The sequence below is a fragment of the Capsicum annuum genome, chromosome 8 (genome assembly GCF_002878395.1).
Source record: "Capsicum annuum cultivar UCD-10X-F1 chromosome 8, UCD10Xv1.1, whole genome shotgun sequence".
Lineage (NCBI taxonomy): Eukaryota > Viridiplantae > Streptophyta > Magnoliopsida > Solanales > Solanaceae > Capsicum > Capsicum annuum.
Genome location: NC_061118.1, coordinates 159,511,735 through 159,525,520, shown reverse-complemented (window position 1 = coordinate 159,525,520; position 13,786 = coordinate 159,511,735). Strand labels below are relative to the sequence as shown.

General features: G+C 34.8%; 2 protein-coding genes across 3 annotated transcripts; one reads left to right on the top strand and one right to left on the bottom strand.

The window, feature by feature from the left end:
- Positions 1 to 304: 304 nt before the first annotated feature.
- LOC107839895 (cx9C motif-containing protein 4) lies at positions 305 to 2,672 on the top strand. Its single transcript, XM_016683555.2, has 2 exons — positions 305 to 1,086; positions 2,088 to 2,672. The coding sequence occupies exons 1-2, from the start codon at positions 1,001 to 1,003 to the stop codon at positions 2,194 to 2,196; spliced, it is 195 nt and encodes a 64-aa protein (XP_016539041.1). The 5' UTR covers positions 305 to 1,000; the 3' UTR covers positions 2,197 to 2,672.
- A 405-nt stretch (positions 2,673 to 3,077) lies between these two features.
- On the bottom strand, positions 3,078 to 8,817 carry LOC107839894 (probable magnesium transporter NIPA4). Of its 2 annotated transcripts, XM_047394841.1 has the most exons (10): positions 7,200 to 7,833; positions 6,371 to 6,427; positions 5,407 to 5,497; positions 5,176 to 5,336; positions 5,076 to 5,099; positions 4,849 to 4,976; positions 4,609 to 4,746; positions 4,205 to 4,297; positions 3,558 to 3,663; positions 3,078 to 3,462 (listed from the first exon to the last, which is right to left on the bottom strand). In XM_047394841.1, the coding sequence occupies exons 1-10, from the start codon at positions 7,378 to 7,380 to the stop codon at positions 3,359 to 3,361; spliced, it is 1,083 nt and encodes a 360-aa protein (XP_047250797.1). In that variant the 5' UTR covers positions 7,381 to 7,833; the 3' UTR covers positions 3,078 to 3,358. The 2 variants fall into 2 exon arrangements, with proteins under 2 accessions (XP_047250797.1, XP_047250798.1); XM_047394842.1 differs by lacking the exon at positions 5,076 to 5,099 and having other exon boundaries at positions 7,200 to 8,817.
- Between the last annotated feature and the right edge of the window lie 4,969 nt (positions 8,818 to 13,786).

The following is a 13,786-nucleotide window of genomic DNA, read 5'->3' as shown; positions in this document are numbered from 1 at the left end:
GAAAATTTTTGATGGATTTAACATTTTAGCCTCAATTTATGTGATTGTGATTCTCTTTTTAGTTTCTCTCAGAAAAGACACATTTTATATAATTTGACGGTAAATTGATATTCTAGCGTGACTTGATCTAACCCAATTGTAATAGGACACGAATATGGCCTTTGGAAGTTTACAAGCAATTTCTTTCTTTTGTGTTCTAGGTAAAACCGTTCACACACACACACAAAAAAAAAAAGAGTTAATATTCTTTCAATATTTTTTAAAACAAACACCATTAGCCTCCCATTAATATAGCCTTCTATCATAATCTGTTCTTCTGGTGATTTATAACTGAACACAAACTCAAAATATATATTTTCCCGGAAATAGTGTTCTCGATTCCCCAAACAACTAAACACCAATTTAAGGGGTCGTTTGGTAGAAGGGATAAAAATAATTTATCCCGATATTAATTTAAAAGAGAAGCTTATCCCAGATTTGGTTAGAACAAAATGCATGGGATAACTCATCTCGAGATTTGTCCTCCCGGAATTGTATTGTTTTTCTTATTCTCCTTGAGAGTGGGATATCGTAAGCTATTTCGAAATTAATAATTCGAGAATAACTCTTTTACCAATTAATCGACCCCAAAGTGTATGAATGGACAGGAAAAAAAAACATGTTTCTAAATGGATTAATTATTAATTTTTGTCTTTAGGCATCAATCTTCGGGATTTATGTTTGTTTATACAATTTATATCTCAGCAACCAAGAAAGCTACTTGTCTTGACGTCGGAAATGAGAAAGACCGACAGAAAATGGGCCAAAAGGGTAAATGACACGAAGAAATAGTGGGCCGTCCAATTTGATAACAAGCGGAGCCCCAAATAGAGCCTTACATATCATATGATGGCAGTCATTGAAAATTGAAACAAACATCAAGAATCTGATACCCATTAGTATCTGCTTCCATTTAGAAAAGTAGATAGAAAACAACCCGGAAAGAGAAAAGGGGGAAGAAATGGCACAAGCGAGTAAAGAGCCGTGTAAGAAACAGGCCTGCGATATTCAGGCTTGTCTTTCCAAGAACAATTTCCTTCCTCAAAGGTCTCTCTCTCCCTCTCTTTCTTTCCTCTTTTTTTTTTTCTGTAGTATTTTTGTTGTTATGGGCTAGTGGCTATGTTGGACCTATCTTTTATAGTTCTGGAAATTCAATTAACTATGTTTCTACTTCTATACCAATATGGATAAATTTATCGAGGGTTCGAATACAATACATGTATTTCTACTTGATTCATAGCCTGATGATGCTACTGAAAAAAAATTCTTAACATTACTCTACGTCTAGACAATTACTCCAGGTCTGTATTTGTAAACATATGTATTTATCAGAAGAAGGCTTCTTCTTTTTCTTTTTATTGAGTATTTCAATTGAAAAGAGTCCAACTAGAGCAGAATAGATGTTGAGGATTCATATAATAGCTGAGCTGACTGCCCGACCCTAACTAGTTTGGGAATTTATTTTTTCTTATATTGAGCCATTATCAAGGGTTGTGAATCCTTGATGTGGGGGGGTATGTGCAAGAAAGTTGGATATGGAGCAAGACCTCTAGTTACCACAGGATCCAAAAGTTGATAAAGAAAGTTTCAGACCTATACAATGCCCTTTCATATAAGAAAGAAGAAAAAAACCTAACTAACGAAAAAATTGCATTTTTCATATCTCCTCCTCATAGAGAGGGGAATAGCCATTTGTCTAGTTGAATTAAACCTTTAAACTCTCTAGGAAGATGCTGTGAAGAGGTATCAAAGGTTTTACTTAAACTAGTTTGGAATTAAGTTGTAGCTGCGCTCTACATCTAGCCTCTAGGTGTGCCGTCTCCATATGCAGTATTATAATTTTAGCTAATTGATCGTAGGCACATGTCATCCCTTAGTACTTCTTTAAAGTTCAATATATGTTTTACGAGCATGCTTATTCAGTGAGCTAGAGGCAGTAGCCTGTAGATTCCCGAGGACTAGTTGGAAAGCTACTACTAGCTCAACCCGATTACAGAGTTGCTGTAGGATATTCCTACTGACTATTGCCTGTTTTGCTGTGTTAATAGGTGTGTAAAAGTGATCGAAGCATTGAAATATTGTTGTGAGCAATGTGAATACAAGTCAACACACTGTGCTTCTCTATCTGGGTTGCTAAAGCAAATACAGAAAAAATAAAGTTTGAAGCCTACACTTGGCTTCAGACCTCAGATAATACAGTATCTTGGTTGTTCTCCGTAGCAGAGGAGCCAAAGTGAGTTGCTTCTCAGAATATCCCAGAACCAAACATCTTGTTACTTTTTGGACCTTCTTAATGCAGTCAAGAAAGCTGGATCACTGCCTAAGTGATTATTTTAGAGTTTAGTTTCGTTCGTGGATGTGCAAGTCTCTTAAAAAATCCGATTGTAGAAGTTGAGAATGACATCTATGGATGTATTTCAGTTGTATGTCATGGGTAACATAGCTGCAATTGAACTTCATAAACCAGCCGCATACTTTTACTTCATTAGCAAATAAATAGTGGTGATGACTATAGCTTGTATGAGATAAACAGGGCAAGATTTTTCATTTGGGCATCATATACTATTTCAGAATTTGTAATACTGGATTTCATTTTTAGAAATATGGAATTGGGAAATATTATTTTTCATGCACCAACCTTTCAACTTTCGCAATGAAAAAAAAAAAAAAAAAAATTAGTAGAACAAATGTGCAAACGCACAACTAGGCAGGTTTGGATATGATAGTAGATTTGATGCTAGAATCGATTTGGTTCTATTTTTTATTGGCTTGGTTCAATAGGTCAACTTTTTTTTCAAACTTACTTCGACGTCTCCCATTTAATACAAAGACAATTCTGATGGGTCTACATCTTCGTGTTAAAGTCGAGCTGCTTGCATTCTTGTGATTCTTTACAGTAAAGGACTGCTGAATGATGAAAAACTAGTTTGTTTTCGAGAAACAATTGTAGTTCTATTCCTACCACGTTGCTCTGGAGTAAATTAATAACTGGCAAAGAGTAATCAACTTTAGGCAGTACAATTTCATGGCTATAGGGATGGTAAGAAAAGCTCTTCCTTGTTACTCTCACTACATATAACAAAAAACAGTCCAATAGAATACAATTGGTTGTGTGGTCTCTTCTTGGAGGAAGAACAAATGAGGGGATTGCGTGGCTGAAGTTAAAATGGCTTCCTGAACCAGGGTGAAAAGAAAGAGAAGCAAGGGGGGGGGAGGAAGAGGAATACAAATATCACACACTATGATCTCAAAGAATCTTGCCGCTTCAAGGGAATACCTTTCTTGTCCAAAACCATCCTCCTCATTTGTGCGAACACTACTATGATCTCAAAGAATCTTGCCGCTTCAAAGGAATACCTTCTTGTCCAAAACCATCCTCATCATCTGTGTGCTTGGGTAGTCGCACAGGTAACGTTGGGGGACCTATATCGGAGCATGTTACTTAGAAACTACCGATAAAGTAAATGTATCAAGTATAACTTATACAATACTACCAACTTAAAACCCAACGAGCTTACCATCAACCATGTCTTTGGTTTTGTGAAGAAGAAAAGTCCCAGAAAGAATAGTCACAAACCCACACAATTCTGTTACTATTTGTGTTGGATTTTGCCTATCCCAGTCCTGTTCACACAAGCAATGAGGAATGAGAAAATTTGAAGCACATCCCAGACTGAAAAAAGATTTTAAATTAAAAAAGGGCAGCCCGGTGCACTAAAGTTACTGCTATGCGCAGTGTCCGGGGAAGGGCCATGCCACAAGGGTGTATCGTACGCAGCCTTACCCTGCATTTCTGCTAGAGGCTGTTTCTAAGGCTTGAACCCATAACCTCCTGGTCACATGGCAGCAACTTTACCAGTTACTCCAAGGCTCCCCTTCGAAAAAGGATTTTAAATTGAAAATACAAAAACAAGTCCAATTGCTCAAGGCCTCAAGTACATTGGCGTCCCACATTCAACATTTGGAATACCAAAAAATCTAATAAATGGTTAGCCAATTGGATGTGTTCAACACAATGCTTGATCCAGGTGCATAGTTTCTACAAAAAAAAAAAGATAGAGAGACCATATTTGATGACTTCCAAGTCTTTTAGGACTCATATCGTTCTTTGGAATAAATAGATTGGCCAGGGCAGAAAAATCAATTCATAATGAAACAGAGTTACCTTGAACATGATGACGCTGGCCAAAATAGTTAAAGAAGTAAACATGACATAGTATATCGGTGAGACAACAGCTGTATTGAATGTGTCAAGGGCCTGCATTGACAATTCACCAAAAAGGTAAAGAAAGGAACATCACATATACTGAAATCATAAAGAGTTGTCAGTTGTAAAATGATTTGTTATTACAGCAGAGAGGTGATATTCTCCTTTAAGAGAAATAAACAGATTAGCACTCTAATTGCTTATATTCATTTCAGCAATTAACCAATAATGTCTGACCCAACCCTCTTCACCCACATGCAACTATGTTGGAAGAGCAAGTAGGGAGTCTAGGACTGCAGCATGCAGAAGTACTGGAAGAATTTTGAGGACAAACAAGGAGAAAAGGAAGGAATGACTCTCACCTTGTTTAAGTAATTCATTTGTGTGATAATACAGACAATGACAATCATTGTGAACGCCCAAGTCTGTGGATATATTAATTGATTCATTCCTGATAATGTCAACTTCAAAGCAATGCCAATTGCTTTGACACTCATAACCTGTTATACCGCAGCTGAAACTTCTATCAGAAAATACACGCATCGAAATTGGAAAATCCAAAAGCAACATCATTCAGATAGGAGATAGTCACAATCACATACCGATAAAGAACCTACTAGCGAGCAAACTCCAATATAAAACATAATGTGTGTCTGCCCATATTGTGGAAGATAGTGAAATATGAGAACTAGGGAAGTTGTTATCACCAGAGCGGCATAGAAGAGAAAAGCTGCAAGAAAGTTAAAAAAAAAGTGCTTAAGCTATAGTAGATTAGATTAAAGATAAAACAAGCAGCTAACATCACAAATCATATGAAATAAGAAATTACCTGGCTCAGTAGCAAGATCCCACACTTCCGTCACAGATTCGATTAGATTAAAGATAAAACAAGCAGCTAACATCACAAATCATATGAAATAAGAAATTACCTGGCTCAGTAGCAAGATCCCACACTTCCGTCACAGATTCGATCTGACGTTCTTGTGGAGCATGCAACACAATAGTGATGGAACCAACAACACATAAGGCACAACCTAGAATTCCAAATGTGTGTAGCCTCTCTCGCAATATAATATGTGCAAGGACAGCACTGGAATTTACAGACATCATCAAGACTATAAAAGTCAAAATTTGAATTAGTTATTAAACTTACACAATACCTTATTATAATACTGAGAGCACCAAGAGGAGTCACCAGAATGGCAGGGGCAAATGCATAAGCTGCAAAATTAGCAACCTCTCCAACAATCACTGTTGGAATAGAGCTAAATGTTAAAAGCCTATATCCAATGGGATTAAACACACTTCAGATAAAATGAAAAGAGAAATAAACCGTTGAAGGAACATTTGAACGCCAGACAGGACAAAAGTGCAACATAGTTCGGAGCTCCACTAAGTATCTTTAAAAAAGCATAAAGAACAATGAGAAACAAGGTTCTACGAACACCTGATAAAAAACTAACTTTCTACGAACACCTGATAAAAAACTTTCTCCTACAGTTTTCATTGCGTTTTTTTTTCCAGGGGGAGATTGGATACGATCACATTTTTTACACCTGAGTCCAAACATTCAGTTTAGTTAGAAAGCCATTATCGAAACCTACCAAACTAGCAATTAAACAGGTGGATGGAAAGGGGACTGCACCTTCCAATTAGTTAATCAAATGATCATGAACATTAAATAACACTTCTAATAATTCATTTTCAAAAAAGTTTTGACAGAAGGCCAAGTAAAGAGAATCCATGGAGCTCCCTCGTAAAGGACTGCTATACAAACAACTAAAAGAGTCTTTATTTTTTGATGAGTAACTAAAAGCATATTTATTAATTAAGGTCTAGAGCATATTTATTAATTAAGGTCGTGCCTAAAAGCAACCATGAGAACACGAGAAGTAAAATGGCAACCATCATCAAGGGCCATTATAGTTTGGTCAACTGAACTCCAATAGAAGCCAAAGAACGTCATTTAATTGTAATGAATATGCGAATTGAAGGAAAGCAGCAGCCCAAATCTCATTGCAAAATAGGGCCTGTTCCACTCTTTCTAATCTTAAAAGGAGGGTTATAGGCCAATTAAATCCACAAAGGTAATATATCACAAGCAAGAATAGTAATGTAACTCACTAGTTGCCATGCCCACCCACCAGAGTGGCTCAAAAAGGTACGAGTATCCTCCAACTCCTGTAAAAATACATCAATGTCAAGTCACAGAAAATGTGCATCTAAAAATGAACATAAGAACATCATCAATTGTAAACCAAACTGATGATGGAAAGATAATTAATCATGTCTTAGATTCTTGCTTATACCGTTTTTATGCTAGCAGTTAACCTACCAGAACCCTCCTTTAATAAAAACATATAAACCCGGAACACAATTAAATGTCAAATGAAAGAACGAACTCCACATGTCAGAACTTTTGAAGCACACGTTACGGGCCATTAATATGAAGCAGTTCGAGACCATTTATTACTCCAAGCAGTACCATCCAAACAAATGTTGTAGGCAAACAATTGGCACCAATCCCGCAGCCAAGGGTGTGGCCTTGCGATCAATAAAGTGGACTGAGCACCATGAGGTTCGGGTTCAAATCTTAGCAGAGACATAACACTAGGTGATTTCCTCCCATCATTTAGCCTTGGACGGTGTTACTGGGCACTGTTGTTGGTGGAAGGGGGCAAGTTTCTTTGCGGAATTAGCCGAGGTGCGCGCATTCCATTCAAATCCCAAACTATTTGTTGATAGTTATAATTCATTCTCTCAATTTGGGCTCATTCCATTCCAGTGATTAACAACAAAATCTGAAAATGTCACTTTATTTCACACATCTACATGATAACTCACGATCTCAGCACATACAAACTAAAACACACTAGAAAATTAAGCATAAAGCAAGTAGTTTTCTTTTGAAAAATTGAATAATCCTTAAGGAGAGAAGGTAGCAAGCAGTTACCAGCCCTGACGCCAGAAGCACCAGCTTTCTTTAATCCCTTTTTCTTAACGATGAAGCTAGCACCAATGAATATACTAGAAGACAATGCAAGAACCAATCCTTTAATATTATCAGATGACATGCCTCTGTACATATCTTTCCAGCTCTGAGTAGAACTAACACCCACAAGCTCCGACGCCATCAATAATAAACCCCCAATCCAGATAAAGTAAAAAAAAAAAAAAACTTAAACCCTAAACAGCAAGCACTACTCCATCATCATACACCCAGAATTCGAAATTACCACTTCAGTGGCAAAAAAGGAACAAGACCCAGGTGGGTGGGTTGTGGGTTTGTGGGTTTAAAACATACACTTCAACAAGTGTGGGCGTGCAGTGTGTGAAGAAGATCTGTGAAGAAATTGAAGATCTGTCGGTGGTGATGAAGTGAGAGATAAAGAGAAGAGAAGAGAAGAGGAAGAGGAAGAATGAGAAACACAGAAAGAAGATGACAACAGCTGGGCTGTGGTGGGGGGAATTTAGTATAGTAGTTGGTAGATCGGGGTGGGGGGGAAAATTGAGCGTTAGGGGAACAAGAAAGAGTTGTAACATATACCAAATGTTTTGCTTACCACAACTACGACCCTTTTCCGACTCGCCTTTCCTCTTTTCATCTCTTCTTTTAATTAATTATATTATATTATATTAATAAAAATAATCTTTTTAATTCACAAATTTAAGTAAGATTTGTGTTCAATCTATCTTCCTAAACTTTCTTTGTTGAATTATATTGAATGCATTGTATTATTGAGGTTTCAAAAAAATATTTTTCATGAAAATACCTTCCTCTATAATAAGTCAAATTTTGTAGCTTTAGTCATTTTAGATTAATTTATAATATTTTATGTATTTGACAATACTAAAAATGGTATACCAAGTTTGTCTTGTCATTATTTTCTTTTAAAAAAATAGTTTTCATAAATAATTGCATACTTGCATCATTGAATCACAAAGTGTAATAACATGGAAATTTCAAATTTAGGCAATTTGATATTAGCAAATTAAATATAGCTGAATAAGTAAGAAATATCTAAAATAACCTCGCAACTTTCTTTATTACCTAGGCTATTTGATGTTAACTAATATTATAATAAGATAAATAAGTAATACCTAAAATAATCTCGAATATCTACTACTTCAATGAATAGAAAGATATCTATCAAACACCATTCCTGGAAGCTATGGTAGTGGCATGTGGACCAGAGTTGTGTCATTCTCACTAGCTCACTGATAGTGTGTCAATATGTTGATGCAAGTGAACGAAGTCACCATCATGTAAATAGCTATGTAGATTTTTGGCAATACGCATCAATAGACATACTTAAATACCTTAACTATAGTCTGTATCTATCAGACCTCTAAACCCCTCAAACTTTAATTCAATTGGTCTTTTTTTTTTTGTCAATCAGCAAAAGACTGAAGTATGTATTGCACTCACGCGATGACGTGGAAAAAATTTTCAATTAAAAAAAAAATACGTGGCAAAATAAAATTATACATGAAATTGTTGATATTTTCTATTTTTATTTAATTACTTATTTAATAATAATTTCTTAATTTAAAAAAAAAAAAAAAAAAAACACCCCCACCCCCATTGTCGTCTTCTTCACCACACCCCCACGTCTTCAAGCATCCCCACCCATCCAATCGTCGTCTTCTTCACCCCCTGTCCCGACGTCTTCACACACACACATAGTTGTCATCATCACTCCATCCCTCTTCACTGCAAACTTTCATTTTTTTTGACTAAATTTTTTTTGTTGTTGTTGTTATTTACATGAATTTACATACATTGACTCTTGTTATGAATAATATGTTGAAAATTCAACAATTCAAATGTAGTAAACTTTTACTTTTTCCGGTGAACTTTCATTTTTTTCGGCACACTAATGGCGGAAAAGAATAAGATTAACAAAAAAAAAATTAAATCAAATTCAAAAGTAAGAACAAGAAAGGAGAAAAATTAAAAAAAATGGTAGGAAAATTAAGTTTAGCAAAAAAAAAAAGAATGAAGAAGAAGAATGGTGAAGAAGATGAAATAGGGGTATTTGGGGGCGGAGGCCGGGGGTTGGGGGGGTTGGGGGGGGTAGGAATTATGTTGGAGGTTTTTTTAAAAGAAATTTATTTTATTAAAAATATGTTGGAGGCTTTTTGTTTTTTAATTTAGTTTTATAAAAAAAAAAAATGGGGCCCTCAGTGACACTTGGCACTTTTCTATTCGTAACTTAATAAAAAAATTACTCTTCACACGCCTCTCGAGATTACACAACACGCGCAGTGCCATGTAGGTAAAAAATGTCCAATTTGAATCAATATTCGGGGGTTAGGGGTTTAATAGGTACAGGTCATAGTTGAGGTGTCTAAATAAATTTTGACAACAAATTTGAGTGTCTGTCGATGCCTTTGGCCTAGATTTTTCTAACGAATGAAATGTATTCATTCTAGGAGATATACATTTCTTCCCAGTTTCATAAAATCTCAGTAGGCGTTTCGTCATCAAAATCAAAAGCATATTCATTTTATTTTATATTTTAAAAGATGAAAATAGAATTAAAGTTGTGTTTGATCATAGTATTTTTGAAATAGGATACTTTTAAAGTTTTAAAAAATATGAAAGTGAAATAATTTTTTTTGAAAACAAGAGTTTTTATGAAAATTGAGTTATTTTATGATAATTAAAAATTTATTTAAAACAATAAAATAAAAAGGGTCAAAAATGAATCCACAAATAGTGATAAAAATCTAAATATTGTGAAAACTTATTTTGAAATATTTATGACTAAACAAATATTTTGAAATAAAGTAAAAATATAATATTCATAAATATTGTGAATAATATTCATAATTAAATGTCCACTAAGTTTATACACAACTTCTTCCTCATAATTAAGTGACCAAAAAGTTGTTGAATTTAAATTATAAATTACTTTTATCGCAGTTAATGTTTCGGTTATTCATCTAGTTTTTCCAAGATCTAAAATATCTCAAAAAAAAAAAAAATGATAAGCTTGAGTTGATACCAGTTGTATAATTTATATAAACAAAATAATTTGGAAGCATATGGCTATCACTAATATATTTTTTGTCTTCGATGAGGAAAAAAGGTAAATAAATTACAAGATGGTCCGACAACATATACTACATTTTTGGATTTTTTCTAGAAGATGTGTTCAAAATTAATTAGAATTTTGTATGATGTGAAATTCTTGTTGAACATATTGTGTGGGTTGGAGGGACAAAATAAGTTTTTAGACCTTTTTTTGAAAAAAAAAAAAAAAGGTTTTATACATATTATTTTCATTTTAGGTGGTTTTTAATTTTAGTTTCTATTATTCATTTAATGAAAATATGTACGTAAAAGTATTCTTATCTACGGTCTGATTTCACTTGTCTAAACTAAAGAACTTGTATAGTATCCAACTAGGTAACATGCCCGCGCGAACATATTTAAAATTATTCTCTTTTTTAATGAAAATAAAAACACTTATAAATAAAATACATTTGGATTCATTTTTTTTTCTCCATTTGAATTCATTTAACAATGTGAATGTTAACATAGATTTAGAAAAAAAACCCAGAGATTTAGAAATAGTATTAAATTAGATAGAACTCAAATTAAATTACATTCAGGAAGGTTACGTTTAACTATTGATAATATTAATTTTTTGGCGTATTTAAACTTGTGATGTCAAGATCATTACCCTCCTCAAAGTCATTTATGTATTATCACAGGTATAACATCTAATACTGTCACGATCCGAACGAAGGTCTGGCCATGACGGACATCCCGAACCATGAAGGCCCGGACGTCCTACTCTATCTGATCTGGCAATCATGCACAACATTCATATCATAAAAGAAAATGCAAAAATATAATCTGATACGGAAACATGGTCATTAACTCTAGATTTCAAGACATAAGAAAGAAAACTGCAATTCAAAACATCTGAATAAGATCTAACTCAGTCTGCGAAATCTCTACTATATCTCAAAATTATTCTGAAAATTGGGACAAGGCCCTCAGTAGACCAAACCAACGGAATAACATAATCTAAAATTACAGGCCTTCTGGAACAAAGAAGGCTCACCACTGAACAGATCACTTCTCTCTGGAATACTCTACTGATTAGCCGGACCCTTGGACTGAGCCTCCGAACCTGGGAGGTAGGGGTCAATACAGATGTATTGGTACGCAGAGCAGATCCAAAATATTAGTTTATATTCAACATATATGAGAGCAATTTAAAACAGTTGATAAACATATCAGATAGTAAGAAATCTCATGGGCATTTTCGAAAGACTCTGTAAATTCATCTGAACTTCGAGACACTCTTAGTTTTCTGAACTTCGAGACACTCTTAGTTTTACTTCTGCGCCGGGTGGTATGCCCTACAACTCTGAAATTCCACGGGCTATATGGAATCCGCCATTAACTCGGCGGGGAAGCCTCCAACCCAAGTGTGCCGCAAGGGTTGGAGTCTCTAACTCTACTATGCCACACGGCTGTCGCCAGCGTAAAAATAATATACCCGGATCGGCAAATCACGATTTTAGGCTAACAGTTACTTGAACTCAAACCTTATTCGGGTAACCACCTAACCCTCTTTAAGCCCAGTTTTTAACTCTTTAAAACATGCATTCTCTAAAATCAAAATCTGAAAACATACTCTGTTATGGCATACATACTTATGGTATCGTCATACCATTGACTTGCAAGTCACATCTCTGAGCCATTATTAGTATATTACAATCTCTGTTTTCAAAACATAAATCCAAGACCACCATATCAATAAATCATTTCAAAGAACTCTTTCTCTAAAACTCATGTAAACACATGTATGCAACTCTCTTTGTCAAACTTTCAATGATGCAAGGTGGTCATGTCAAATCTCTTAATCTCATGCAAATCTTTCTCTTTTAACCAAATACATTTACATCAACAAACTCCCTCTCTTAAATCTCTAAATCATGCTCAAAATACTATGGTATTTGAGTAAACAAATTTCAAGCCATAAATCATGCATTTCAAATCCTTCACATTAAGATCATAAACTTAAAGTCATCACAAGAGAGGGATTTCATAAGTTGTGCTCTCAAACAATCTTAAATCTAAATTTTCATACATATACATATACATGTAAATCAATTTAAGGGGGAAAGGCCTAAAGATCAAATCAACAATGCAATTAAACATTCATAATGCATAATAATTCATGTATTTCAAAAAACCCTTTCTAAATTCTTGCTTGAAAATCTTTAAATCATGTTCTAGTGTTTACAAGCCCATGTAGTTTTTAGGATAAACCTCACGTACCTCAATTTAAAAATTTGATGGATGATTCTTGAAACCTACGATTTGGTGATTCTAAATCTTCAATCAATCTTGAAAACCCACGGTTAAATCTTGAGTTATTTGGGTTTTCTTGTTTGAAACCCTAAGGAGTGTTATTGATGATTTTTGATGAAAATATCAATAATGAGGTTATTTGGGATTAAATCTCGTGTTTAGGCTGATAAGGGGGTGGAAAATACCCAATATACCCTTAATGAGACGAACTATAAATATAACTGGGAGCCCGATTTCATGGGCCACCGCGATGCACCACAATCGCGGTGGCTCACTGGAAATTGACGAGTGGGATTCTTAAGGTCACGGCGACGCAGAGCCATTGCGTTGTCCCACTGGTTGGGACCTGAAACTTCAATGCGACGCGCCACAATCGCGTTATGCTACTGGAATTTGACAATTTCTAAATAGGCCCCCTCCGTGACGCGCTAAGCACCAAATGACGGTGTTTTACAACTAGAACTTAAATCAGCCATAACTTTTACCCGGGTATCGAATTTGGGCGAGTCTTATATCGATTGAAAGCTCATTTAATTTTTCACACGATAAAAAGTCAAAACTAGGGAAATTATATATATGGTTTAAACTTTACTCACTTTGGAAGTTAAAAATGAGACTAAGCTTCTTTGACACAATTCTAGTCATTTAACTCTAAGAGCATATTACCACGAGTTAACGCATGGACGATTTTTTTGCGGGGTGTTACAAATACAAAAACACGCAACACATCTTCCAACATGTCGTCCTTCCTTTAACCCAAAAACACATGCACAAACAATCTACAGAATAGACATTGCTTAAAGGTCCTTTTTTATGACATTGCTTAAAGGTCTATTTATCATAAAGATGATTACAGTATGTTCCGCAATGGTGTAAGGAAAAATATGCCCCCTGTTTTCACGACCCACTCAAATATTTCAAACCAAAATAGAACATATTTATAACTTTAGAATTAGTGTATCATGAAAGCTCCTGACAGAATGTTCAATCACCCAAGAAAGCTGCAAAAATTAGAGTTATGTTCTATTGTACAAAACATAGGAGAACCAAAAGAAATAATTTAATCACTTACTATAGAACCCAAGACATGGAATTAATTATGTTTACCTCAAAAAGAGTAAAGCTTATTTTACAAATATCGCATCAGGAGAACAGTTTTAAAAATTAGAAATCTTGTGAAAAATGTGTGTCCTAATTATTAG